Source organism: Dendrobates tinctorius, unplaced genomic scaffold, assembly GCF_039654945.1.
Source record: "Dendrobates tinctorius isolate UK_male_01 unplaced genomic scaffold, ASM3965494v1 ptg000184l, whole genome shotgun sequence".
In the NCBI taxonomy this organism is placed as follows: domain Eukaryota; kingdom Metazoa; phylum Chordata; class Amphibia; order Anura; family Dendrobatidae; genus Dendrobates; species Dendrobates tinctorius.
Window position 1 is genome coordinate 14,966,990 of NW_027361851.1, and position 27,216 is coordinate 14,994,205.

Genomic DNA, 27,216 nt, shown 5'->3' on the forward strand with positions numbered 1-27,216 from the left:
TGTCTGGTCTGCTATTCTTTTAAGTAACTCTACTGCTGTGTGAGTTTTGTTTCCTAGACAAATTAGCTTCAGCAGCCCCTAGTGTCGCTTCGTTGAGGTAGTGTTGCAAAGCTCCCAGCTTCCGGCTGATGTGGATGACGTGCTCTGAGATAGAGGTAGAGGATGAGGAGGGGAAGGAGGGGGTGCAATAACTGGTATCGAAGTTGAAAGAAACACTGATTGAAGTAGGGCTATCAATCCTTGGCATTGGGAGCACATGTGCTGAGCAAGGGTGGGAATCAGCCCCAGCCTCCACAATGTTCACTCAGAGTGCTCTCAGGGAAATGTAACGTCCCTGGTCACAAGCGCTTGTCCACATGTCGGTCGTTAAGTGGACAATACCAGTAAGTGCGTTGGTAAGGGCATGGGTGATATTCCTGGATACGTGCTAGTACAAGGTGGGTTCACCACACTGAGAGAAAAAGTGGCAGCTGAGGACCGAGTAACAAGTGACAGCTGCCACCCTGAGTCGGCGGAAATTTTCCATGTCTAACAGCCTAAATAGCAACATTTCTACAGCAAGCAGCCTGGAAATGTCCTTGTTTAGCATTTGGATCCATGGGTAGATGGCTAGGATTTTTTTTTTCATTCCAAGGCCTGAAGTAGGGACAGCTGAATGCTGTGCAGGGTGTGAGGCATCTACACTAGTGTCATGGACAGGGGATTGAGCAGGGCTTCCTAGCACAGAGGGGGCAGTGGTCTCACCTGCTGGCACCAATCATTTACCAAGTCGTTCAACCTACTAAGTCTAGTGCTTAGATGACAAGTGACTGATCATGCCGGTGGTGATCAGGCTCCTGCTGATCTTGGCATGGCACAGGTTGCAAGTGGCCATTTTGTTTGTCTCAGAACTCTCTTTAACACCTTAATGTCTATGGACGTGCACAGTGCGTCATGGCAGGATGTAACTTCCCGCACCAGGACGGACTGTGCACATCCTGCCTTTGAACTGTCACTGTGTGTAAACACGCAGTGACAGTTCAGTTCCGACAGCTGTCTATGACAGCTGAGAGGCACGGCAAGGGGGGCAGGGACCCTTGCAGTCAGTCCCTGCACCCCAAGCGCTGTGATTGGTCAGTCAATCTGATCGACCATACACAGCAACGATCGAGCAGGAGAGGCTGAAATTTCAGCATCTCCTGACCAATCTCAGTGCAGGAGCTCAGCACTGCAGTGGCTGAGCTTCTGCACTGACAGCTAGGAGTGGTGACCCCGCCACCCTTGGCTGTTAACCCCTTACTGCTGTGATCAAGCGTGATCGCAGTGTTCAGGGGGAGGCAGAGGGTAGGGGGCAACCACTGCCTCAGGTCGGCGTCCCCGAGATGTAATCGCGGGGCCAGACCTGTGCCATGATGACCCGGAGGTGTAATGACAACCTCCTCCGGGTCATTCACCTACGGAAAGCTGCAGAGACCATGCTCACAGCATGGTGGCAGCAGCTGTCAGCATAGGTATAATGCATTACAATGCTGGAGCATTGTAATGTATTATACCAAAAGTGAAAGTCCCATGAAGGGACAAGGTAAAAAAAAAAAAAACATTCTTTTAAAAAAATGTAAAAATAATAAAAAAATCCCCTAAAAATACACATTTTTATGTAAAAAAATAAAACAAAACAAAAAAATACACGTTTGATATCACATCGTCTGTAAAAATCCTATCTATAAAAGCATCACCCTAGTTAGCCCCGTTCAGTGAACGCCGTAAAAAAAAACACAAAAAAGTAGCACATTATACTTTTTCCAAGCGGTATCATCATACACGCACGCACGGTATCATCATACACGCGATCGAAAAGACGGATATAAATAAACACGGTGCCGCTGAAAATGTCATCTTGTCCCACAAAAAAACGAGCCACCATATAGCTCCATCAGCGGAAAAATAAAAAAGCTATAGCTCGCAGAATAAAGTGATACAAAAATAATTATTTTTTCTATAAAAGTTTTTATTGTGTAAAAAACACCAAAACATAAAAAAATGTAAATGAGGTATCGCTGCAATCGTAGTGACCCTGTGAAGCACTTGGTGGCTTAAAGTGCTCACCACACATCTAGATAAGCTCCTTGGGGTGTCTAGTTTCCAAAATGGTGTCACTTGTGAGGGTTTTCCACAGTTTAGGCACATCAGGATCTCGCCAAATGTGACATGGCGTACGATCTCAATTCCAGCCAATTTTGCGTTGAGAATGTCAAACGGCGCTCCTTCCCTTTTGAGCTCTGCCATGCACCCACACAGTGGTTTACCCCCACATATGGTGTATCTGTGTAATCAGTACAAATTGCACAACAACTTTTGGGGTCCTCTTACCCTTGGGAAAATAAAAATTGAGGATGAAAAGATCAATTTTGTGGAAAAAATATGATTTTTTAATTTTACGGCTCTATGTTATCAACTTCTGTGAAGCCCTTGAGGGTTCAGAGCTCTCACCACACATGTAGATAAGTTCCTTGGGGGGGGGTCTAGTTTCCGAAATGGGGTCACTTGTGTGGGTTTCCACTGTTTAGGCACATCAGGGGCTCTCCAACCACGACATGGTGTCCGATCTCAATTCAAGCCAAAAAAGTCAAATGGCGCTGTTTCCCTTCTGAGTTCTGCTATGCGCCCAAATAGTGGTTTACCCCCACATTTGGGGTATCAGCATACTCAGGACAAATTGCAAAATAACTTTTGGGGTCCTGTTACCCTTGGGAAAATAAAAATTGGGTTGAAAAGATCATTTTTTTGGAAAAAATATGATTTTTTAATTTTACGGCTCTACGTTATAACCTTCTGTGAAGCCCTTGGGGGTTCAAAGTGCTCACCACACATTTACATATGTTCCTTGGGGGGTCTAATTTTCAAAATGGGGTCCCTTATGGGGGGTTTCCACTGTTTAGGTACATCAGGGCCTCTCCAAACGCAACATGGCGTCCGCTCTCGATTCCAGCCAATTTGACATTCAAAATCTCAAATGATGCTCCTTCCCTTCTGACCACTGCTGCGTGCCTAAAGATTGGTCTTCCTCCACACATGGGGTATCGGTGTACTCAGGAAAAATTGCACAACAAACATTGTGATTCATTTTCTTCTGAAACCCTTGACAAAATAAAAAAAATTGTGTCTAAAGAAAAATTTTGAGGAAGAAAAGTTACATGTTAATTTTTTCCTTCCACATTGCTTCAATTCTTGTGAAGTACCTAAAGGGTTAATAAACTTCTTGAATGTGGCTTTGAACACCTTAACCCCTTCATGACCCAGCCTATTTTGACCTTAATGACCTGGCCATTTTTTGCAATTCTGACCAGTGTCCCTTTATGAGGTAATAACTCAGGAATGCTTCAAAGGATCCTAGCAATTCTGAAATTGTTTTTTTGTGACATATTGGGCTTCATGTTAGTGGTAAATTTAGGTCGATAATTTTTGCGTTTATTTGTGGAAAAATCGGAAATTGGGTGAAAATTTCGCAATTTTCAAATTTAGAATTTTTATTCTGTTAAACCAGAAAGTTATGTGATACAAAATAGTTAATAAATAACATTTTCTACATGTCTACTTTACATCAGCACAATTTTAGAAACAAATTTTTTTGTTAGGAAGTTATAAGGGTTAAAAGTTGACCAGCAATTTCTCACTTTTACAGCAAAATTTACAAAACCATTTTTTTAGGGACCACCTCACATTTGAAGTCATTTTTAGGGATCTATATGCAGAGAATACCCAAAAGTGACACCACTCTAAAAACTGCACCCCTCAAGGTACTCAAAACCACAGTCAAGAAGTTTATAAACCCTTCAGGTGCTTCACAGGAACTAAAGCAACGTGGAAGGAAAAAATGGACATTTTAATTTTTTCAACAAAAATTTTCTTTTAGCATCAATTTTTTTCATTTTGACATGGATAACAGGATAAAATGGATCCTAAAATTTGTTGGGCAATTTCTCCTGAGTACACCGATACCTCATATGTGGTCATAAACGACTGTTTGGGTGCACGGCAGGGCTCAGAAAGGAAGGAGCACCATTTGACTCTCTTTCCCCCATGATGGCACCACGGAGAGAGGGATCTGCCCTCAGGGACAGGAAACCTACAGATGAAAAAGGCAGTACCTCTCTCCCACATCAGTTGGTTTCCTGTCCCTGACAGGGAACCTACAGCATGTACCTGACAAGTCGACGTGGGATTCCGGGGACCGATCCAGTCCGGTGATAGGCAGCGGGGCTCCCTGCCTCGGCTGGGTCGAGGTCCTGGACAGGCTTCCCCCGAAGCACCACCACCGGGGTCGGCGGGCCTTGAGGGTGAGTGGGGAGAGGCAGTGAAGAAACCAGGAAGTCTGCCGATCCCAAAAGGAAAAAAAAACAAAAAAAAAAACAAACAAATGGGGCTGTCTCCTGCAGGTAGTGACGGCGGTCACTACAGGAGAGCCCTGCCGAGCTGGACGAGGCAGCCTGTGCAGGTGGCGGCAGTCACCGAGGGCCACAGGACAGAGCCTGCCAGACCTCGGAGCGGGGTCAGCGGCCACCGGGAGCCGCGAGGCGGGCAGGCCTCTGCAGCGCGGAGTAGGTGCGGTGGCGGCCACCGGAGCTGCGAGCAACAGAGCACGCAGGATACCGGCGCCGGGACGCGCAGGACGCTGGTAGGACGGGCGCGTGATTACAGCTCCCTTAAAAAAGGGAGGCGCGGTGCACCGCTGGGTTATAAAAAAAACATGGGAAATAAGGTTTAAAACGCCCCGCTGAAGGAGGAAGAAGTGGTCACCATGAGTGGGAAACCGCAGAGGGAGAAGGAGACACGGCGGCAGTCCCCGAAGCAGGGACCACAGCAAACGCAGGAACAGTGCCAGTACCTTTAGCGCCAGCGCGACTCTTACCAGCAGCAGCAGTCATATGGGATCGCGGCGCAGCCAAAGCTCCACCATGGCGGCACAGCCAGAAGTGGATTCAGCAGTGGAGATAATCCCATCGCACAAGATGGTATCGCTCGTTCCACAGGAGGCTGAGTGATCTCCGTGAATGCCCGCTCGCTAATGTGCGATTATTAATTTTTCTTTTTCAGGGACGTAAATGCACGACCAAATCCAAACACATGGTATGTGCTATATGAACGGAGGAGTTACCCCCTACATGGGAGAAAAAGCTCTGTGTGGCTTGCATAGAGCAGACAATACAGGAGGAATCCCCGAGGTTTGCTTTAGACCTCAAAACATTAATAAAAACCCAGGTTGAAGACGCTCTTAAGGGTACCAGAGCCTCAAAGAAAAAACGCAGGTCCAGGCATAGATCCCCAGAGTCCAGCGTCAGTGAGTCAGGAAGTGAACTATCCGACTCAAGTAATTCATCATCCTCCCAGTCCTCTTCATCATCCTCAGAATGGGGACGCAGCTGCTTTCCCATTGAGGAGACAGACGCCCTGGTAAAAGCTATGAGGACAACCATGGGGCTGGTAGACGAACGCCCTAAGCAAAAAGTCCCAAGACCTAATGTTCGGAGGGCTAGAGCAAAAAAAACGGAGGGCTTTCCCGATTAATGAGAAAATCCACTCCCTAATCAAGCGAGAGTGGAAAATGCCGGACAAAAAAGTCCTCCTAACACCAAAGAGGAAATACCCCTATGACAACCCAGCCTGCTCCTTATTGAGCAAAGCACCTAAATTAGATGTAGCGGTCGCAAAAGCTTCTAAAAAATTTGCCCTGCCCTTCGAAGACAGGGGTACCCTGAAGGACCCAATGGATAAAAAAAGCTGAAACTTTTTAAAAAAAACGCTTGGGAGGCGGCAGGAGGAGGGCTAAAGCTAGCCATAGCAGCCACGTGTACGGCACGCGCCCTAATGGTCTGGCTGGACCATTTAGATTCTCAAGTAAAGGGAAAAGTCCCAAGAGAAACAATACAGAGATCAGTTTCGGTAATGAAGGGAGCAGCAGCTTTCCTGGCGGATGCGTCGGTAGACTCAACCAGGCTGGCGGCCAGGACAGCGGCCTTCTTGAACGCCGCAAGACGCGCCTTATGGCTGAAATGTTGGCCTGGAGATTTGCAAACAAAAATCTAATTGTGCGCAATCCCATGCGAGGGGGAATTCTTATTTGGCCCAACACTAGACGATATCTTAGACAAGGCAGGGGAAAAAGAATAAAGGCTTTATGTTTAACAAACCCCCCGACAACAAGAAGGTACTCCCCGGGTCGGGGGAAGATTATCCTACTTTCTCCAGGCCTGGGAAAAAATATATCCGCGTGTTCATGGATACTAAACATAATAAAGGACGGTCTGAGGCTAAAATTCATTACCCTCCCAAACAACTCTTTAGTGATAATGCCCCAAAGGACACCACACGAGCAGCTGGCTCTGCAGCAAGAAATAACGAATCAAAGAGAGAAAACATGTTACAAGAAGTCCCCTACCAAGACAGGGGAAAAAGCTTCTACTTTCCTCTCTTCCTTCGCAAGAAGCCAGACGGATCGGATCGTACAGGGCGATCATAAATCTAAAAAGGCTAAACAAGTTTCTGGAAATTCAGCACTTCAAAATGGAGACAATAAAATCTTGCATAAAAATGCTTCCCCCATCTTGCTTCATGGCTGTATTAGACTTGAGAGACGCATATTACCATGTGCCTATTCACAGAGACCACAGGAAATACCTCATGGTGGCGGTGACAATCCAGGGGGAGATAAAATATTATCAGTTCAGAGCCCTCCCCTTCGGGCTAGCCATTGCTCCAAGAGTATTTACGAAAGTAATGTCAGAGGTAATGGCCAACATAAGAGAGCAAAACATCCTGATAGTCCCATACCTGGACGATCTCTTAATAATAGGTGTCACCTTTCACCACTGCAAACAATTGGACATGGTCATGAGGTCTCTACAGAGTCTAGGTTGGATGCTGAATTTGCCCAAGTCCAGACTCGTACCAAGTCAGATGCAGGAGTACTCAATCGAACAGAAATGTTACCTTCCGCAGACGAAGGTTCAAAAAATAGCACGGATGGCGTCACAAATGATAGCCTCCCCAAACACTATCCTGAGAAAAGCAATGTCACTATTGTGGTCAATGACAGCCTGCATGCCAGCAGTTCAGTGGGCACAGAGCCATACTCGAGACTTACAGTGGGAAATATTAGGCGCAAACGTTTCCCTACACGGGAATTTAGACATGCAATTAAACATCTCACCAGAGACAATACATTCCTTAACGTGGTGGACAGATCCAGCCAACCTAACCAAGGGGGTTCCTTGGGCGCTGCCTGCGGCAAAGATCCTAACTACGGACGCAAGCCCCTGGGGGTGGGGTGCACATTTATGCAACCAGGTGGCGCAAGGGCCCTGGACCCAGGGAAGAGAGTCCGCTTCCTCAAATATGAAGGAGCTGCTGGCAGTAAAACTAGCTCTCATTCATTTTCTAGATTCACTTCGCTCCCATCACGCAAGGATCTTCTCAGACAACCAGGTAGTGGTAGCATATCTAAACCACCATGGGGGCACCAGATCTCGAGCACTGATGGCGGTAACAAAGTCCATCTTCCACCTGGCAGAACACAATCTAGAATCCCTGACAGCCCTTCACATATAAGGTTCGGAAAATCGAACGGCAGACTTCTTAAGCAGGACACGCCTAAAACAGGGGGAGTGGGAACTAAGCCAGTTAGTCTTCAACCAGATTGTGAAACTCTGGGGCCGGCCAGAAATAGACTTATTTGCGAACAGTCAGAACCAGAAATTGGAAACCTTCTGCTCAATCGATCCCCGGGGGGGGCCCAGTAGCTCTAGATGCTTTCACGATACCCTGGGATTATCATTTGGCCTACGCTTTCCCTCCAATATCTCTCATCCCCTTAGTACTGAGGAAAATATTGGGGGACAAGGCGATGGTAGTGGTAATAGCACCCTTCTAGCCACAGAGGATATGGTTTCCCTGGCTGAGGAAAATGTCCGTAACAGATCCCTGGGTTCTACCAGAAACTCCAGACCTGCTATCCCAGGGACCAGTGTACCACCCCCATATAAAAAAGCTTACACATGACAGCTTGGCTTTTTAGAGGGAACTCCTAAGCAACAAGGACTTCTCGTCAAACTTGGTAACCACGTTACTACAGAGCAGAAAGCCAGTAACCACTAAAGCGCATGGCAAAGTGTGGAAAAAATTCATGTCAGTGTCAGGCTCCGACCCAACGGGGGAAATCCCTATAGACAAGATTCTGGAATTCCTACAGAGGGGGTTAGAAAAGGGGTTAGCCACCAGCACCTTAAAAGTACAGGTTGCGGCCTTGTATAAACATGACCTATCCAAAAATAGATGGGTTATGAGATTCATTAGAGCCTCAAGTAGATCCAGGCCGATCCCCCTACGCACCCCCCCGGGATCTAAACCTAGTGCTAAATGCACTAACCAAATCTCCCTTCTAACCCCTAGCGGAGGTCCCCTTAAAAATATTGTCCCTTAAGACCTCCCTCCTCGTAGCCTTAACTTCTGCCCGCCGCATTAGTGATATGCAAGCTTTGTCTGCCCACTCACCCTTCACACAAGTACTGGATGATAGAGTAATTCTTAGAACCGACCCAGCATATCTCCCCAAGGTATCGTCACAGTTTCATAGGACCCAGAAAATCTCCCTACCCTCCTTCTGTCCCAATCCCAAGAATAAAACAGAAGAGGTATTACACACTTTAGATGTAAAAAGGTGCCTGGTCCAATACTTGACAACTACGAGGGGGTTTAGGAAGGATAGGGCTCTGTTTGTCTGCTTTCAGGGTCCGCGAATGGGTCAAAAAGCATTGAAGGCCGCATGGTGAGATGGATAAGAGAGGCCATCACCCTATCCTACTCCTCTTGCGGGGCGGCCATCCCAGAGGACGTAAGGGCCCATTCAACCAGGGCAGTGGCATCATCCTGGGCGGAGAAAGCCGGCACTTCAATAGACCAGATATGTAGAGCTGCCACTTGGTCTTCCCCCTCTACATTTTTCAAACATTACCGTCTAGACTTGACCTCCTCTTCAGATCTCGCCTTTGGGAAAAGGGTTCTGGAGGCGGTGGTCCCTCCCTAGATGTACAATCTTTGTAATTCTCTCCGTGGTGCCGTCATGGGGGAAAGAGAAAATCATAGTTACTTACCGATAACAGTATTTCTCTGATCCCATGACGGCACCCGTACATCCCCTCCCTTTCACACACACAGGTGTGCACATTAGAGTGAGTTAGTTAGCTTTAGTACTTAGCCACACGGTGCCTCTATTAAGCTTAATTTGATTAATTGGATTAATTTTGGATTTTTATAACCATTTGAGTTGCAGCTGAAAGTTCTGTGTAATGCTCTGTAAACCAACTGATGTGGGAGAGAGGTACCGCCTTTTTCATCTGTAGGTTTCCTGTCCCTGAGGGTGGATCCCTCTCTCCGTGGTGCCGTCATGGGATCAGAGAAATACCATTATCGGTAAGTAAGTACGATTTTTTGAATGGAAAATATGCTGAAATATTTAGCGGTTGCCATGTCGCGTTTGGAGAGTCCCTGTGTGCCTAAACATTGGAGATACCCCACAAGTGACCCCATTTTGGAAACTAGACCCTCCAAGGAACTTATCTAGATGCATAGTGAGCACTTTGAACCCCCAGGTGCTTCACAAATTGATCCGTAAAAAAAAAGTACTTTTTTTTCAGAAAAAATTTCTTTTAGCCTCAGTTTTTTCATTTTCACATGTGCAACAGGTTAACATGGATCCTAAAATTTGTTGGGCAATTGCTCCTGAGTACACCGATACCTCATATGTAGTCAAACCACTTTTTGGGTGCACGGCAGGGCTCAGAAGGGAAGGAGTGCCATTTGACTTTTTGAATGGATAATTAGCTCCAATCATTAGCGGACACCATGTCGCGTTTGGAGTGACCCTGTGTGCCTAAACATTGGAGATCCCCCACAAGTGACCCCATTTTGGAAACTAGACACCCCCAAGGTACTTATTTAGATGTGTGGTGAGCACTTTAAACCCCCAATTACTTCACAGAAGTTTATAATGCAGAGCAGTGAAAATAAAAAATCATTTTTTTCCCTCAAAAATGATTTTGTAGCCCGCTATTTTTTATTTTCACAAGGCTAACAGGAGAAATTGGACCACAAAATTTGTTGTGCAATTTGTCTTGAGTACACCGATACCCCATATGTAGGGAGGAACCACTGTTTTGGCGCATGGGAGAGCTCAGAAGGGAAGGAGCGCCATTTTGGAATGCAGACATTGATGGAATGTTCTGCGGGCGTCATGTTGCGCTTGCAGAGCCCCTGATGTGCCTAAACAGTAGAAACTCCTCACAAGTGACCCCATTTTGGAAACTAGACCCCTCAAGGAGCTTACCTAGATGTGTAGTGAACACTTTGAACCCCCAAGTGCTTCACAGAAGTTTATAAACGCAGAGCCATGAAAGTAAAAAATCATTTTTTTCCTCAAAAATGATTATTTAGCCCGCTATTTTTTATTTTCCCAAGGGTAACAAGGTAAATTGGACCACAAATGTTGTTGTCCAGTTTGTCCTGAGTACGCTGGTATCCCATATATGGTCATAAACCACTGTTTGGGCCCAGGGAAGGAGCGCTGTTATGAATGGGAGGATGGAAAAATAGACCAAGCAGACAGAAAACCAGAAAGGTTGGTCACTTAGCAGATTTCAGACCTCTAAACCTAACAACACAACTAACAGTAGCCGTGGAGCGCACCTACGTTGCCCTAGATGCCTCAGCACAGCCGGAGAATTAACTAAACCTAAAGCAAGAAAGGTGAAATGTATACTGCCCCAGAGTAGAATCCCAAAGAAATAGACAGTCCCCGAATATATATTGACGGTGAGACAAGATGAGGCACAAACACAGGCAGAAAATAGACTGAGCAAATGGTGGGGCACAAACTGTCTAGATAGGACAGGAAATGAAAGACACTGTCTGCAATCACGCAAAAACGCTAAAAAATCCAACATGTCTGATGTACAAAAACACTGAGGTCACACGGCCTCTCTCCCCCTATATCAGCATTCTGGTGTGAACTGGCAGCAAAGCAAAAGGGACTAATATAACAGGGGACTGAACAAACTGACACAAGCTGTAATATATGGATGCAAAGGATTAGAAAAGAACAGCTTAACTGGCAGATGCAGGATCAGGCAGGAGTCAGCAGACCTCAAAATGCACTGAAAGAAACTAATCACCGGCAACAACTGAGGGAAGCTTGCTCACTTATATGCTCCCAATCAGTACCCCCTGGTTTCCAATCATCATTGTCAGGTGGCAGACTTCTGTCAACCCGGCCAGCTCTACTACCCACAGTAACCACCAGAGGGAGCCCCGACTCAGAAGTCAGATCCATAGAATTCACAACAGAGCATCATTTGACTTTTTGAAATGGAAAATTAGCTCCAATCATTAGCTGACACCATGTCGTGTTTGGAGAGCCCCTGTGTGCCTAAAATTTGGAGCTCCCCCACATTATTTGGAAAATTAGACCCCTAAGGAACTTATCTAGATGCATAGTGAGCACTTTGAACCCCCAGGTACTTCACAGAAGTTTATAACGCAGGGCAGTGAAAATAAAAAAATCATTTTTTTCCTCAAAAAATCATTTTTAGCTCGCAATTTTTTATTTTCACAAGGGTAACAGGATAAATTGGACCCCAAAAGTTGTTGTCCAGTTTGTCCTGAGTATGCAGCTGTGGGAAAAGGTAGGGGGGCAGTGTCCTGGCTGCTGTACCGGTTTGCTGTCTCGTCGCAGCGGTCGCCTGGGGTCCCAGGCCTGTCACACCAAGGAAGGAATCAGTGGGCGTGGCTTTTTCTGAACTTATGCGGGGTGGGACCGCCGATGAAAGTCTCTCCCGTGTCACCGGTCGGTGAGTCCAAAGGTTTCCTTTTGCAGTCCCCTGCCTGTCTCTCCTCAACACACAGTCCGTTACCCAAGTCCTCTCTCTCCCACACGGCTTCTTGTCTCCTTCCAGGCTCTCTGCCATCTGCCAACTCAGCGCGCCCCCTGCTCCTTTTGTCCTAGCCCCATCCCCTGTTGCCCTGAAAACTTCAGTCGCATGTCTCCCTTTGTAATCCCCCTGGTGTGGTTCCTTCAATAGCCCTGATGGCGGTCTCCTTGGTTCCGGCCCGATCACTATATGGGGGTCCTCCTCCCCACATTCCTCCACCCTGTAAGCTCGCCAGTCCTCGGGCGAGGGTGTTAGTCTATTGAGATTGGCCTGTACGGGTGTCAATGTTCATTGCCATACAAACTGGTCTTGTTCATGCTGTTCGGGGGGTTTGCTGGCTGTTGACCGCTCGGAGCGTCTTAATTCGACTGGGGTAGTCTTCTGGGGTTGTTTTGGGTCGGTGGAAATACACGGGCGTAACATATTACGATGCACAATGCGGGTGGGCAGTGTTTCATCCTGTTCGGGCCGTATTTCGTACACAGGTCCTTCCGGATGGACACAGCGTGGTACCCGATAAGGACTCTCTTCCCAACGCAACTCCAGTTTGTTCTGGGGGCGTTGATCCAGTACAAGCACACGGTCCCCGTTTTGGAGTTGAGGAGGTGGGGTTGTATTCTTCCCTGGGTGTTCCCAGTCTCGGAGTTTGGCATGTACGATTCGGTGAAGAGTTTGCAGCCTGTGACGATGGTTCCGGACCCAGGATGACACCCTGGTCCCGGGCCGAGGCTCTTCAGGGTCCAATTCCACCTCCATGATCCCTTTACCTTCTCGTCCAAATAGCAGAGAATAAGAGGTATAGCCAGTAACCCGATGTACCCGATTATTATAGACCCATACTAGCTCAGCAACATATTCGGGCCAACGAGCCTTCTTGTCACTCTCCAGAGTACGTAGCATTTGAATCAATGTCCGATTAAAATGTTCACAGGCCCAATTTCCTTGCAGGTGATACGGTGTGGTCCGGGATTTGTCAATCCCATAGAGATGATGCAGTTCCTCCATAACTTTTCACAAAAAACATGCTCCCTGGTCGGAATGTATATGTTGAGGACAGCCGCACACTTGTATAAAGTTTCTGCAATTTGCGGAGGCGGCCGACTCCGCGGTCTGGTCCCGAGTAGGGGTGACCACAGCGAACTTGGTTAAATGATCCACCATGATGAGGCAGTGTTCGTATCCCTGGAAGGCGGGACCAATGGTCAAGTAATCCACCGTCAGGAGCTCAAGGGGTGCTGAAGTCACAATTGTCTGTGTTGCGACCCGCTGAGCGGGCGGTTTGGCCATGTCACATAAGCGGCAAGTTCGGCAAACTTCGCCCACAACAGCCGGCAAGCGTGGGTGATAAGCTTTGTGTTGCAACCACTGCAAAGTCTTTTTATCTCCAAAGTGGGCCCCTTTTTCGTGAGCCTCTCGAGCCAGTTCATGTAGTTGAGCTCCGGGTGTAACCACTTGCCAAACCGTCATTGAGGTTGTTTGCGATGTTATTTTGCGGTACAATAGTACCTTTCGGATAACCAACCTCTCCCATTGTCGCAGCATAAGCAACAGATCTTGAGTCAAATTTTGCCGTTGAGAGTCAGTGGGTAATTGCCCAGCGGCAACCCATGTCCTGAGGAGGCCAACCTCTTCGTCTTCTTGTTGCTGTTGTATCCACTTATCCCAGGATTGTTCCAGTATGCCTCTTGAGGTCTTAGAGGAAGAGATCTTTTTACTGTCAGTTGTGAGCACGGTAGCAGTGAGAGCGAACGGTATCTCCTCTCCTTCCAATTCTTCGTCTCGATTCTGCCCTGGAGTTGTATGTCGAATCCTGGAGAGGGCGTCTGCATGGACATTCTCGGCCCCTCTTTTGTAGATAATCTTATAATTGTACTTCGCCATTTGGGCCACCCATCATTGTTCCAGAGCCCCCAATTTGGCGTTTTCCAAATGAGCCAGCGGGTTGTTATCAGTTCGCACTACCACCTCGAAGCCTGCTAGGTACTCTGCGAATCTCTCCGTCATAGCCCACACCACTGCGAGGAGCTCAAGCTTAAAAGAGCTGTAATTGTCAGGGTTATGCTCGGAGTCATGGAATGAGTGACTTCCATATGCGATCACCCTCTCCCGGCCATCCTGAACCTGTGACAACACAGCCTCCAGCCCGTGAAGACTCCCGTCAGTGTGCAAGATGAATGGTTGAGAGAAATCCGCAAAAGCCAACACTGGGGCATCCGAGAGCACAGCCTTGAGGCCTCAGATGGCCTCTTCCTGAGGGTGTTTCCACTGGATTCTTCGTCCATTAGCCCCAGCGGGAGCCCCCTTCAGCAGGTCGTGCAGGGCTCGAGCTCGACGTGCAAAATTCTTTACGAAACGACGGTAATATCCAGCTAACCCCAGAAAAGCCCGCACATTTTTTACTGTCTTGAGGGTAGGCCATTCCTGGATAGCAGCAACTTTCTCCCAGGATGGTCTCACACCCTCTGCCGAAATGACATGACCAAGATACTCGATCTGGGAGCGAAAAAGGTGGCATTTCTGAGGCTTCACCTTCAACCCGTACTTCTGCAGCCGGCTGAGTACCTGCCCCAACCGCTTTAGGTGGTCCTCGAATGTGGCGGCATAGACGATGATATCGTCCAGGTAGATCAGCGTGGCCTCAAAATTGAGATCTCCTAGACACCGCTCCATCAATCGCTGAAAGGTCCCGGGGGCGTTGGCCAGCCCAAACGGCATCCGGTTAAACTCAAATAGTCCCATGGGCAATATGAATGCTGTCTTGGCTCTATCTTCTTCTGACATGGGCACCTGCCAGTACCCACTGGCTAAGTCCAGGGTCAAAAAGTATGTTGCCTTCCCCAAGGCGGACAAGGACTCTTCTATGCGGGGCAATGGATATGAGTCTTTAACTGTGCAAGCATTCAGTTTCCGATAGTCCACACAGAAACGTAGAGTGCCATCTTTCTTCCGGACAACACGATTGGAGCCGCCCAGGGGCTTTGGCTTTCCCGTATCACCCCTTTTTGCAGCATCTGGGCTAGCAAAGTTTTCACTTCTTGATAGAGTTGTGGAGGGATCTGTCGGTATCGTTCCCGGATAGGGGCTGCTCCTGCTGTGGGAATTTCATGAGTAATGGCGGTAGTACACCTGAAATCTTCATGACTAGCAAATACTTTGTGGTACTGTCCCAGCAATGTCTTTACCTGTGAGAGTTGGGTTGCAGTTAACTCGGAAAGCTCGGTCCGCATCTGCTCCAGAATATTTTGACCCTTCTCCTGAGCTGAGACGTCAGTGGCCTGTAGGGTTCGAATCGTGACCTCCCATGGATCCTCGTGGTGTATTTGCAATTGAACCGCAGGAGCTGGCAGTACTTCCTCTAAGGGCCTTACTAATTTGGCCAGTTCAGTCCGTGCTTTTAAAACGGTGTCTCGATCTTCAAGGTTAGCGCAGCGTACCAGGACGGTTCCCTTTGTAACGGTAGCCAGGGAACGGGCCACCAGTATGCCAGGAGGCAAGCACTCCAAGAGACACGGTTCCACCTGCACCCACACTACCCCAGCAACCGAGACTGGCAGTTGGTTGGCGGCTATTAATCTGATCATGGGCCCCCACTGAGGCCTTGCTGCTTCCGGAAAGTTTTGTTGAAAGTACGTTGCGGGCATAGTGGTTGCTTGTGACCCCGTGTCTACCAGACACCGGACAGCCCGGCCCTCCACTTCTGCCCAAACCACCGGACACTTTGCTACCAAATCTTCGGGACTTCCACCACTCCTAGTTGTGGTTTTCGGCTCTGAGCGGCGTCCCCCCAGCCCAGAGCCCTTTAGTTTAATGGCCGCCGGGGTGGGTATCTCCCACGCCTCGCACACTCTCGGGTGAAGTGGCCTTGTTCTCCACACTCATAACACCAGGCTGGTATAGCCTGACCACCAGGGGCCGGAATTACAGCTAGGTCGCCCAGTCCCAGTTTCGGTTCTTCTCTTTACTTCGGCCAACTCGCCCTTAATATTTTCCAATTCTCTCTTCATCTCCTCCACCCACTGAGGCTCCTCAACTGCGTTCGAGGAGGCCTCCACACCTCGGACCTTTCCCATGGGGACCGCCATCCCCTGCTTTTGCTCTCGAACCAGTGCCTGACTTCCCACTTCTGAAAAGTCAATTTGGGGATTCATTCTGATCTGCTCCCGTAATGCCTGCTTTATTAGTGGATCTCGCAGTCCAGTCACCAGTAGATCACGTAGGGTAATGTCAACAGGTCCTACCCCTACCCCGTCTTTTCTATCTATAGCCGTATGCAATTCTTGGAGGACATTCACGTACTCTGTGATCGTCTCCCCCTCTACTTGCATCCGACTAAACAAACGGGTTCTTAACTCTCCCACATCAGTAGGGTCCCCATGGATCTGTTCTACTATCTGTAACACTTTTTCAAACATGTTGCGGTGCCCCGGAGGTTTCAACATCACTGACCTCCGCACCTCCCCGTCTAGGGCTATGAGTGCCACTTCGGCTTCCAGGTCAGGGGTCATCGGGTGCATCCGAAAGAGCCCCCGCATTCGCTCTGTCCAGCTCCATAGCATAGTATTGGAGCCAGAGAATCTGGGTAGGTTGTTCAGCATGGCCCCCAATGAAATGCTGGTACGGTGGCCCGCATTATTTACAGAGCTTACAGCTCCCCCCGGATCTGGGCCACCACTGTCCGCGCTCGGAGACTGCATCCTGCTGACTACGCCAAGTGTAGGGTCGAGCAGGCTCGCAGGATGCAGTGACGAGACATGAGACCGAATGTGGTTTGTAGAATGAACTTTTATACAACTTTAAGCCGCCGAGGCTAAGCTGAATCAGCAAAAAGGGGTATCAAACATTTGTCCTCGCAGGGACTCGAAACAGTGTAACAACAGAACAATACTTTTATATAACTGGAAACAACTCGGCTATTCCGGGTGTCAAAGGCCACGAATGCCCAAACTAAGGGTCCTTATTTTCTAAAGCGCACTTAACCTTCCAGGCGTCGCTCGGGTTCACAGATGCGACCGCTCAGGGATCGTGTGGCTGCCTTGTAATTCTCGAAATCCCGGAAGGATTTGGGCTCGACCTGCCCTGATGAATTGGTGGAACGGTGGGGCACAACAGGCCCTGAAGCAACTGGAACGGTGGGGCGCAACAGGCCCTGAAGAAACTGGAATGGTGGGGCGCCACAGGCCCTGAAGAAACGGGGACGGTGGGGTGCAACAGGCCCTGAGGAATCGGTGGAATGGTGGGGCGCCACAGGCCCTGAAGAAACTGGAACGGTGTGGTGCAACAGGCCCTGAAGAAACTGGAACGGTGGGGCGCAACAGGCCCTGAAGAAACGGGGATGGTGGGGTGCAACAGGCCCTGAAGAGACTGTGATGGTGGGGCGCAACAGGCCCTGAAGAGACTGGTACGGTGGGGATCTCCCAAGCGTCCAGTTAGAGGCTCTCGTCCCTCAGCAAGGTCGTGACACAGTCCAAAAACATAACGGTTAACAGACTCTGCTCAATGCCCCCCTCAGTAACCGGGACAGGGGTTCTACAGCCGCCTATAGCGAGGTGGCACCCCCTGAGGCCGATGATGACAGGGCCGCAGCTGTGGGAGAAGGTAGGGGGGCAGTGTCCTGGCCGCTGTACCGGATTGCTGTCTCATCGCAGCAGTCGCCTGGGGTCCCAGGCCTGTCACACCAAGGAGGGAATCAGCGGGCATGGCTTTTTCTGAACGTATGCGTGGAGGGACCGCCGATGAAAGTCTCTTCCGTGTCACCGGTCGGTGAGTCCAAAGGTTTCCTTTTGCAGTCCCCTGCCTGTCTTTCCTCAACACACAGTCCGTTACCTCAGTCCTCTCTCTCCCACACGGCTTCTTGTCTCCTCCCAGGCTCTCTGCCAACTGCCAACTCAGCGCGCCCCCTGCTCCTTTTGTCCTAGCCCCGCCCCCTGTTGCCCTGACAACTTCAGTCGCATGTCTCCCTTTGTAATCCCCCTGGTGTGGTTCCTTCAATAGCCCTGATGGCGGTCTCCTTGGTTCCGGCCCGATCACTATATGGGGGTCCTCCTCCCCACATATGGATGACAATCATAATCATTCCAGAAAACTGTTTCAAAGCTTTTCGAGTGCTATATGCTAAAGAAATGTACCACAAAGCGCATAATATTGTATGGGTGAAAAAATTAACCCAGACCACATATTATTGTATGGCCGGGAAATTTAATCCTGCAAAATTTTAACTTTTTTTTTCAGTTTTATAGATCACAGAAATGTACCCCACACCACAGAATAATGTATGAGTGAGAAATTTAATTCTTTCAAAATTTTAAGCACTTTTTTTTAGAGTGTTATATATATATAAAATGTACCCCAGAACACAGAATAGCGTGTGGGTAGGGTTTAACCCAGGAAAAATTTTCATTGATGTTGTGTAGTGTCTTATAACACAAAAAAGTAACCCAAAACACATAATACTCGATGGATCAAAATACATTAATTTTTTTCAACTCTCCACCCGAAAAAAAACTGCAGCTATATGTTTGGCAACGGACTGCAAAGCTCCTGTGACTCTCTCCCTCCCTACTCTAAATGCAGATTATATGTGATACAAATCACAAAGCAGAGAATTAGCCTTGATAAGGGCTCTTAGTATGATGGATCAACTTTAGCACCAGTATTAACACTAGAGAAATCTGTTTCATTATACTGTGCACACAAGCACAAGCCTAGACAAGCACTCTCTTCCTCCAACATGAAGTGTTGCAGAGCTGTGCAATGTCGTCAGTGCGCCGAGCCAGGCAGCACCTGTTCTTTTATAGCCTCTGATGATGTCACACGGCTAGCCAATCACAGTAATGCCACAACCAAGATGGCTACAGCATTATAGTGATGCACAAGCAATCCCTGCATGCTTATTGGCTGTGTAACAAGTGCCAAACATGTTGAGTGGGGATTAGAGTTTGAAGTCAAGCACCACCCAATGCTCGTGCACCCAGATGATCGCGTTATATCCGAGTATGATCCAGCATTTTCACTCATACCTATTAATTAGTTTTTCCAGGGGTACCATTGTAGCTCGGTGGTTAGCATCTACATTGAGTTTATATATTTTCCCCATGTTTGGGGGACTTCTTCTGGGTATACTGGTTTTCTTTTCCACCCTGAAAAACTTACATAGTGTGTATGTGTGTACTGTATCTAAGATAAGGATTGTAGAGTTGGCACTAAATAAGTAGGAAATGCATAACACAATGTTATATTAATTGATTTTTTTTGTATTTACAGGAGAAGATTAAAGAGATTGGAGACAAACAACCAGAAAAGTAAGTTTTGATCAATGACTGTGACAATTTACTGTCTTCAGTATGACGTATTAACAAAATTAGTGCACACTAATAAAGTAATTAAAAATTTTATTTGTATATTGTAACATGACAAAACCATCACCAATGTTAAAAGGGGAGTTCAAGTGCAGAAAAATGGAAGTGGTAAGTAATGATCTAAAGCAGACATGGCAAAGTACGGCTTCCAGCCACATGCGGCCCTTTGGCTGTTCTGGTGCAGCCCTGACCGCCAAAGGGTTTTATGCAGTTGCGTCCCTCACCAAGTAGCCACCACATGTCCAGTTTGAGGATCTGACATTGTGGGATGTAAAAATCACCTAGGCAGGTTAACTATGCAACTATTTTTATTAAATTCAACCATGGTTGTACAACAAATCCAGGCAGTTGGCCAAAATGCAATGTCCTCAGTTCACAAGTTCCCAATCTGAGATTGGTAGTTCCATTGGCCCCGTATCAGGCAATACCCACTGACTAAAATGTTTCCTACACTATCATCTAATCCTATGAAAGAGGTCCTATCTTCTGATTCATTACAGAGCTAAGAAAAATAAATGTCACAAAAGAGCCACTGGAAAAAGAACTATTGTTAAAGCAAAGAAGCCAAATACACATTAGAATATGGAAATAGTTATACCCTAAAAACATCTTTTGTTAAACATGAAAAAATTGAAACAGAGGAGAAGAGGTTTACTTGTTCCAAGTGTGGGAAACATTTTAAACACATGGCATATCTTATTAGGCATGAGAGAATACCCACTGTCTCCCAACTTTTGGTTGGCCCACAGATTTCGTATCTCCCGTCAATATAGTCTGTAGTCACAGTCCAGGCTCCTCCAAGCAAATACCACAACCGACGTCCATGTATCCAGGATTAACAATCCTTACGAAAATTTGTTAAATCCAGACAACAGATCCCTCAAACGTAGCAGGAGGATCCAGCCCAGCTGACAACCTATCTCCAAAACTCCAAACACCATCCATCCATCCATCCGAGCTTGGATCCTCTCTCTTCGAAGTCACTCTAACAACCGCCTAATTCAACCCATGTGTCTTTTTCTCCCTCCCCCTTAAATTAGCTCACAGAATGATGCATATTCCATCCCCTGGGACTTCATTTGAGACCCCTTGAAGTGACAGCTCCCCTGGGTCTACAATCCACATCCACAGAATGTGCCTGGGCAGGAAGAACAATGGATTGAGACCTTGAGATATAGTGGGGATTGATAGGATGATTGTTTTACATTTACCTTTAGCAATCTATTCTCTGGCTTTAGGTGTACCTAACATCCAGCCTGCAAGTCTTCTTCTGCTTACTGTCACTGAATGTAAACATTGATTCCTGAGCATGAACTGCTGAGCAAGCAAATCACTAATAAATTCAGCAAGAAAATATCTAATAAAGCATAGCAATATCGACACAACCGGTGCTCTATTTTGGAAAAAGTCTCAATCTGTTAGAGCTGTGGACTCCACTCTACGTCCATTAGTCCTATAGTCTTTAGTAAGTGGCAATATCCTCACATCCAGCATCTCACATTCACTGGTATCTATATCCTCCACATGAGATATCTGAATAAATTGGTCGAACAGATAGCCGTTAATTCCCTCTTTCATCATTGAGGCGGTGCGTCTGAAAGCTCAGCAGCCATGATTACGCCACTACATTGCACCAGATAGATGGATACAGTATGTATTATTTTGTGAGGGGACATCGTTCTCCATGACGGGTTGCGTGGGGACATCATTCTGCATTGGGACTATGTGGGGGACATCACTCTGCATCATGGCTTTGTTAGAGACAACAGTTTGAGTATGGGGCTGTGTGGGGACATCATAAAATGTAAGGGGGCTGTGTGGGGACATCATTATGAGATGAAGGCTGTGTGGGGAAATAATACTGTGTTATGGGCAGTGTGGGAACATCATACTGCATGGAGGATATGTGGGGACATTACAATGCAAGAGAGGCTTTGTGGGGCATTTTACTGTTGGGAGGGCTATGTGTGGACATCATATTGTTTTGGAAGCAGTTAGTCAAGGTATATGGGCTGAATACCAGACTGCGATCAGAGTGCTGAATGTGAAAGTCCCATAGTAGGACTAAGTAAAAAAAAGTGAAAAAAAGGTTCACAAAATAATAGTAATAAAAAATATAGAGAACCCATAATAAATATTTTTATGAAAAAAAAAATCAAACAAAAAATATACACATATTTACTATCGCCACTACCGGAACTCCCTATTCTTTAAAAATGTTACACTAGTTCACCACTTCAGAAAACATCGTAAAAAAATAAAATAAAAAAATAGGCAAAAAATCAATGCTTTATCATCATAGCGCCAAAAAAGTGGAATAATGTGTGATAAAAATGATGAATGTAAAGAAAAATAGTATAGCTTAAAACGTACTCTTGTCCCGCAAATAGCAAGCTGTCATACAGCTCCATCAGCAGACAAATGAAAAAGTTATAGCTCTCAGAATAAAGTGAGGCAAAAAAATACTTTTAATATAAAATAGGTTTTAGCGCGTAAAAGCGCCAAAACCTAAAAAAAGACCGTATTTTTCAGGCTATAAGATGCACCGGACTATAAGACGCACCCCAAATTTTCAGAAGGAAAATGGGGGGAAAAAAATTAATGTGTCAAATGGGGTCCATCTTACAGTCCTGAATTCATCTTACCCGGAGGATGTAGGCAGCGCTGGTGGCAGCTGGAGTCGGGCGATTCTTCCAGTGGTCCGATGCTGCAGGATGATGATCTTGCTCTCATCCCAGCCTGGTTCGTCAGTTTGGCGATGCTGCAGGGGGCTCCGGTGATATGGTTCTGCAGTTTCAGCGGTGCTCAGGGCTGCGGGGGGCTCTGGTGACATGGTACGGTAGTTTCGACGCTCGGTGCTGCAAGGGGCTCTGGCTACATTATGTGAAAGCCTCAAAACCCCGCAGTTCTATTGCTTTGATGCTGTGGCCTTCAGAAAAATGGCCGCCAGAGGCAGTGCATGTGCAGATTGAGATCTAGCCAACAAGATCTCGTCCTGAGATCTCGGAGCTGAGTTCTCAATCTGTGCATGCGCTGCCTTTGGTGGCCATTTTCCCAGAGGCCAGATTGATTCCCTAGGCGCAGATTGAGATCTCGGCTCGGGAGACGAGATCTCGGAGTAGAGATTTCAATCTCCACATACGCCGCTTCCGGTGGCCATTTTCCCGGAGGCCACAACATCAAGGCAATAAAACTGCGGGGGCTTTGGGCTTTCACATAATATTGCCGAAGCCCCCCGCAGCACCAACCACTGCCGAAATTGCCACACCAGGCTGGGATGGGAGCGAGATCATCGCCGTGCAGCATCGGACCACCGAAAGAATCGCAGGACTACTGTTGCCACCACGCTAACTGTAAGTACATTCCGACTATAAGACACCCCCCCGTTTTCCCCCTAAATTTTTGGTGGAAAAATAGTATCTTAGGCTATTTTCACACTAGCGTATCTACACGCATTGCATGGCGCCGCTAAGCCCCACCCCCTGCCCGCCCCCTCTGGTCATATCCTCCCTACTATCGCACACGGCCGCATGCGATCTGCGCACCCTATCTTTAGCATAGGGTGTGCAGACCATGCGCTGGCCATGTGCTAGTAGGATTTTTGCGTGTGGTGCGCAATTTTGAACAAAATGCAACATGCTGCGTTCGGCGCACATCAGCGCACCTTCAAAAGTGTGCAGCGCACGCAAAAATCCTACTAGCGCACGGCCAGCACACGGTCTGCACACCCTGTGCTAAAGATAGTGTGCGCAGATCACATGCAGCCGTGTGCGATAGTAGGGAGGAGAAGACCAGAGGGGGCGGGGCTTAGCGGCGCCGTGCGCTGCGTTTAGATACGCTAGTGTGAAACTAGCCTTATATCCTGAAAAATACTGTATATAAATGTGATATCACTGCAATCGTACTGAACCGAAGAATAAATCTGTCTTACCAATTGCATGCAGAATAGCATAAGAAAAAGCCTCCCCAAAACAATTTTGGTATTTGTTCATTCTGTCTCCCCAAAATCGGAATAGAAAGCGATCATAAAATGTGATATGCCTGAATATGGTAGCAATAAAAACATCCCATGAAAACAAGCCCTCACATGGCTCTATCAGTCAAAATATGGATAAATTATAGCTACCTAAATATGGCGATGCACAAAAAAAAGTATCTTTCAATGTTTGATAGCAGCCAAACATAAAAAACATAATATAAATCTGGTATCGCTGTAATCACAACGACTTGAAGAATAAAGTCGTCTAATTAATTATACCACACCAAGAACGGCATAAAAAAATAAAATCAATTCTTCTCCTGCTGTTGATTTTTTTCAGTCTGCTTCCCAAAGATCGCAGTATGGCTCGGTTCACATTTATCCTTCACACTGCTCTGAGCACGTACGTGAATCAGTTGAAACCCCTGGCAGAAGATTCCCTATAAGTAAGGAAGATAGAGGCACTGTGGATGCCGTCTGACTTCTGATTTTGCTGTCCAGACACAAAAAAAAGAAGGCTGACAGCACTCACTAAGTAAGGATGCTTGTTCAGGCACCAAGGAGCCCACTTTGAAAGAATCGACATCTAGATCAAAAGAAAACAGCATCCAATTTCAGGTGATGAGTTTCAAAAAGTTTATTCCTCCATGAAAATAAAAAGTTTTGACTTGTAACAGGTCTTTACCAAGTACTTGATAAAGACCTATTACAGGTTGAAATATTGTATTTTCATGGCGGAATAAACTTTTTCCTGATTTTTGAAACTCACACCTGAAATTTGACGCTGTTTTCTTTTGATTTTGTGATCTGGCTGTGTCCGTCTTTTCAGGTGTGTATAAAAGTGCCATCTGCGAGTTTGTGTACTTCTGAAAAGTACCTAACAGAAGCCAGACAGAGTCCAGAGTAACTCCTCTGCCTCATTATAGTGAATGGATCCTTCAGGGTTTTCATCTGAACCATGTCACTTGGAGACTTAGATGGAATCCCTGATATAAGTGCTTAGCGCAGAGCGCAGGATAAATATAATCCCAAATGTTAAGTAAAATGTTCCCAATAAAAGCTTCAACTCAGTTCCCCCGAAAAGCAAGTCCCTGCTCAGGTCCATCATCTGTCAATGGAAATATACGAGGCAACAACAAACCGAGGCAAACAACTGAGAGAAGGAGTCTTAATGAGCCATTCACCTGTCTCAAACATCCATCATCATACACACCACTTTAGCAATGAGAGTAAATCTCTATATTAGCGCATGGCTGGGTGGCCATGCAAACCTTTTATAGTTGCAGCCTTCCGGGACCTTCCTGGTGGTCCAATCGGAGCAGCAACAGGACCTGAGCATGTGACCTCTGACCTCCAATGAGGGGTCGTCCCATGGGCATGCTCAGTAAGAGAAAAGCAGGACTTAGTCTCAGGAGCACCTGCTTCCTGCTGACTCATGCATGGTACAATAGCAGAGCCTGGAGGAGCACACAGATGCCTAGCATTTGTCTGGGCAAGACATTGGGACCGACGTCTCTGCTGAGCAGCCTTCTCTGTGGCTGGAGAGGAATGGGAGACCGCAGAAGGCAAGGCTCAGGCTTCCTCCTGTGCAGAGGCAGGAACCTGATGCTTAACACACATTTTTGTGCCATTTTTACCCACTGCCCCTTGTGAAAATGTAAAATCTGGGGCTAAAACAAAATTTTGGTGGTAAAAATGTCATTATTTTTTCTTCACTGCACCCCTAGATAAATTAAGTGGGTCATGTAGTTTGTAAAACGAGGTCAAATATGGGGGATTTCTACTGTTCTGGCACCTCAGGGGCTCTGCTAATGTGACATGGCACCCTTACAACCCCTTAATGACTGCCAATGTGTCTTTTTACTGATCTGAGATATAAGAGAATATCATCCCCACATAGGTGACAATCCAGCAGCTGACAACTGTGCACTATAGCTGACAACTCACTGTATCACAAATGATCAGTGTTGACATTGTCCATATTTGTTTAACCCCTTATTTGCTGCTGTCAAAAGTGACTACATCAAATAAATGATTAATAGTGAAGAGAAAGAAAAAATAGGATGGCACTCACCGTTCATGTGAATCAAATCACTTTATTTCACATACACAAGGCATCGGCACAGGCACGGGAGCAATGTGCTTGGAAGACGGACTTCACATGAACGGTGGGTGCCATCCTATTTTTTCTTTCTCTTCACAATGAAATGTTCTGTTTTTTCAACATGGGATTGAGCACCCATTCCAAGTGGGATTAAGGTGTTTTTTTTATTAATGTGAAAAATATATGTGCAGACATCCAGGGTATTTTTCCACACAACGGTGCCGGATATCTATTTTCTCAATTTGTGGACACATAAATGATTAATAGATTCTGGGGGTTCTGCTTTAATCTAATTGACACACTGAGATCATGATTGTGTGGTCCTGATGTTTTCCATAGCAGTTCATGGCCAAATAGCGGTCTAAGGGTGTGTGTACATGTTGCAGATTCTGCTACGGATCCACAGTGGATTTGGCCCTGCGAATACGCAGCAGTTGTACAGTACCATTTTCATCTATGTAAATAGAAAAACGCAGTGCACATGTTGCGGAATTTTCCACGCGGATTTGATGCAGATTTAAATCCGCAGCATGTCAATTCTTTGTGCGGATTCCTCAGCGGTTTGGCACCTGCCCCTTGACAGATGTCAAACCGCAGGGGAAAACCGCAGGCTAATCCACACTAAATCCATAGCTAAACCGCAGGTCTTTTGACCTGCGGATTTACCTGCAGATTTAGACAAATCTGCGCTGAAAATTCCGCAGCAGAATCCGCAACGTGTGCACACACCCTTAGAGTCTCCCGGCTATATCAGTCAGTTCAGAAGTTAGCGACATTTAGATAGTTAAAAAACTATTTTTCATTCCTGCTATATCACTTTGCATTAATTCCTGAAAATCACTTGAAGGGTCTCCTGGTTCTCTTCCTATCTTTCTGACCACTCCTTCAGTGTTTTGCTCTCTGGCTCCACATCATCTACTCTTCCTCTCGCGGTCGGGGTACCTCAGGGCTCAGTCCTTGGCCCCCTTCTCTTCTCTCTCTACATGGCCCCAATTGGACAGACCATCAGCAGATTTGGCTTTCAGTACCATCTTTATGCTGATGACACACAACTATATTCATCATCATCATTCCCCGACCTTACCCCCGCTGTACTAAAGTACGCCATTGACTGTCTGTCCGCAGTCTCCAAATATGGTCCGCTCTCTATCTGAAACTCAACCTCTCTAAAACTGAACTACTTCTGCTCCCACCGTGTACTAACCTCCCTAAATCGGACATTTCCCTCTCTGTGGGTGGCACCACAATAACACCCTGGGTGTTGTGTTTGACACCAATCTCTCCTTCACATCCCATATACAATCTCTTGCCCGCTCTTGCCGCTTACACCTAAAGAATATCTCTAGAATCCTCCCGTTTCTCACCATGGAAACAACAAAAACCCTCACTGTAGCATTGATCCACTCCTGCCTGGATTACTGCAACGCTCTATTAATTGGCCTCCCCGTTACTCGACTATCCCCTCTCCAGTCCATACTTAATGCAGCGGCCAAGATCGTCCATCTGGCTAATCTTGGACACATCCGCTCTTTGCCAGTCCTTACATTGCCTGCCCATTCATTATAGGATATAATTCAAAGTACTTGGTTCGCACCCACAAAGCTTTCCACAGTGCAGCACCCCCCTACATCTCCTCTCTCATTTCTGTCTATCGGCCTAACAGACCGCTGTGCTCTGCAAACAACTTTTGACTAACCTCTGCACGAATCCATACCTCCTACACCCGACTCCAAGACTTCTCCCACGCTGCGCCGATCCTCTGGAATGCTCTACCTCAAGAAATTAGGACTATCCACAATTTGCATAGTTTCAGGTGCTCCC

At 46.9% G+C, this 27,216-nt stretch overlaps 1 protein-coding gene across 3 annotated transcripts in view; it reads left to right on the top strand.

Moving 5' to 3' along the window:
• The window catches only part of RASIP1 (Ras interacting protein 1), a 452,478-nt gene that overhangs the window by 254,559 nt on the left and 170,703 nt on the right, over positions 1 to 27,216 (top strand). For all 3 annotated transcript variants that reach the window (XM_073552118.1, XM_073552119.1, XM_073552120.1), the window contains exon 6: positions 19,218 to 19,255. In XM_073552118.1, coding sequence (XP_073408219.1) covers positions 19,218 to 19,255 — 38 coding nt within the window. The remainder of the gene's footprint in view (positions 1 to 19,217; positions 19,256 to 27,216) is intronic.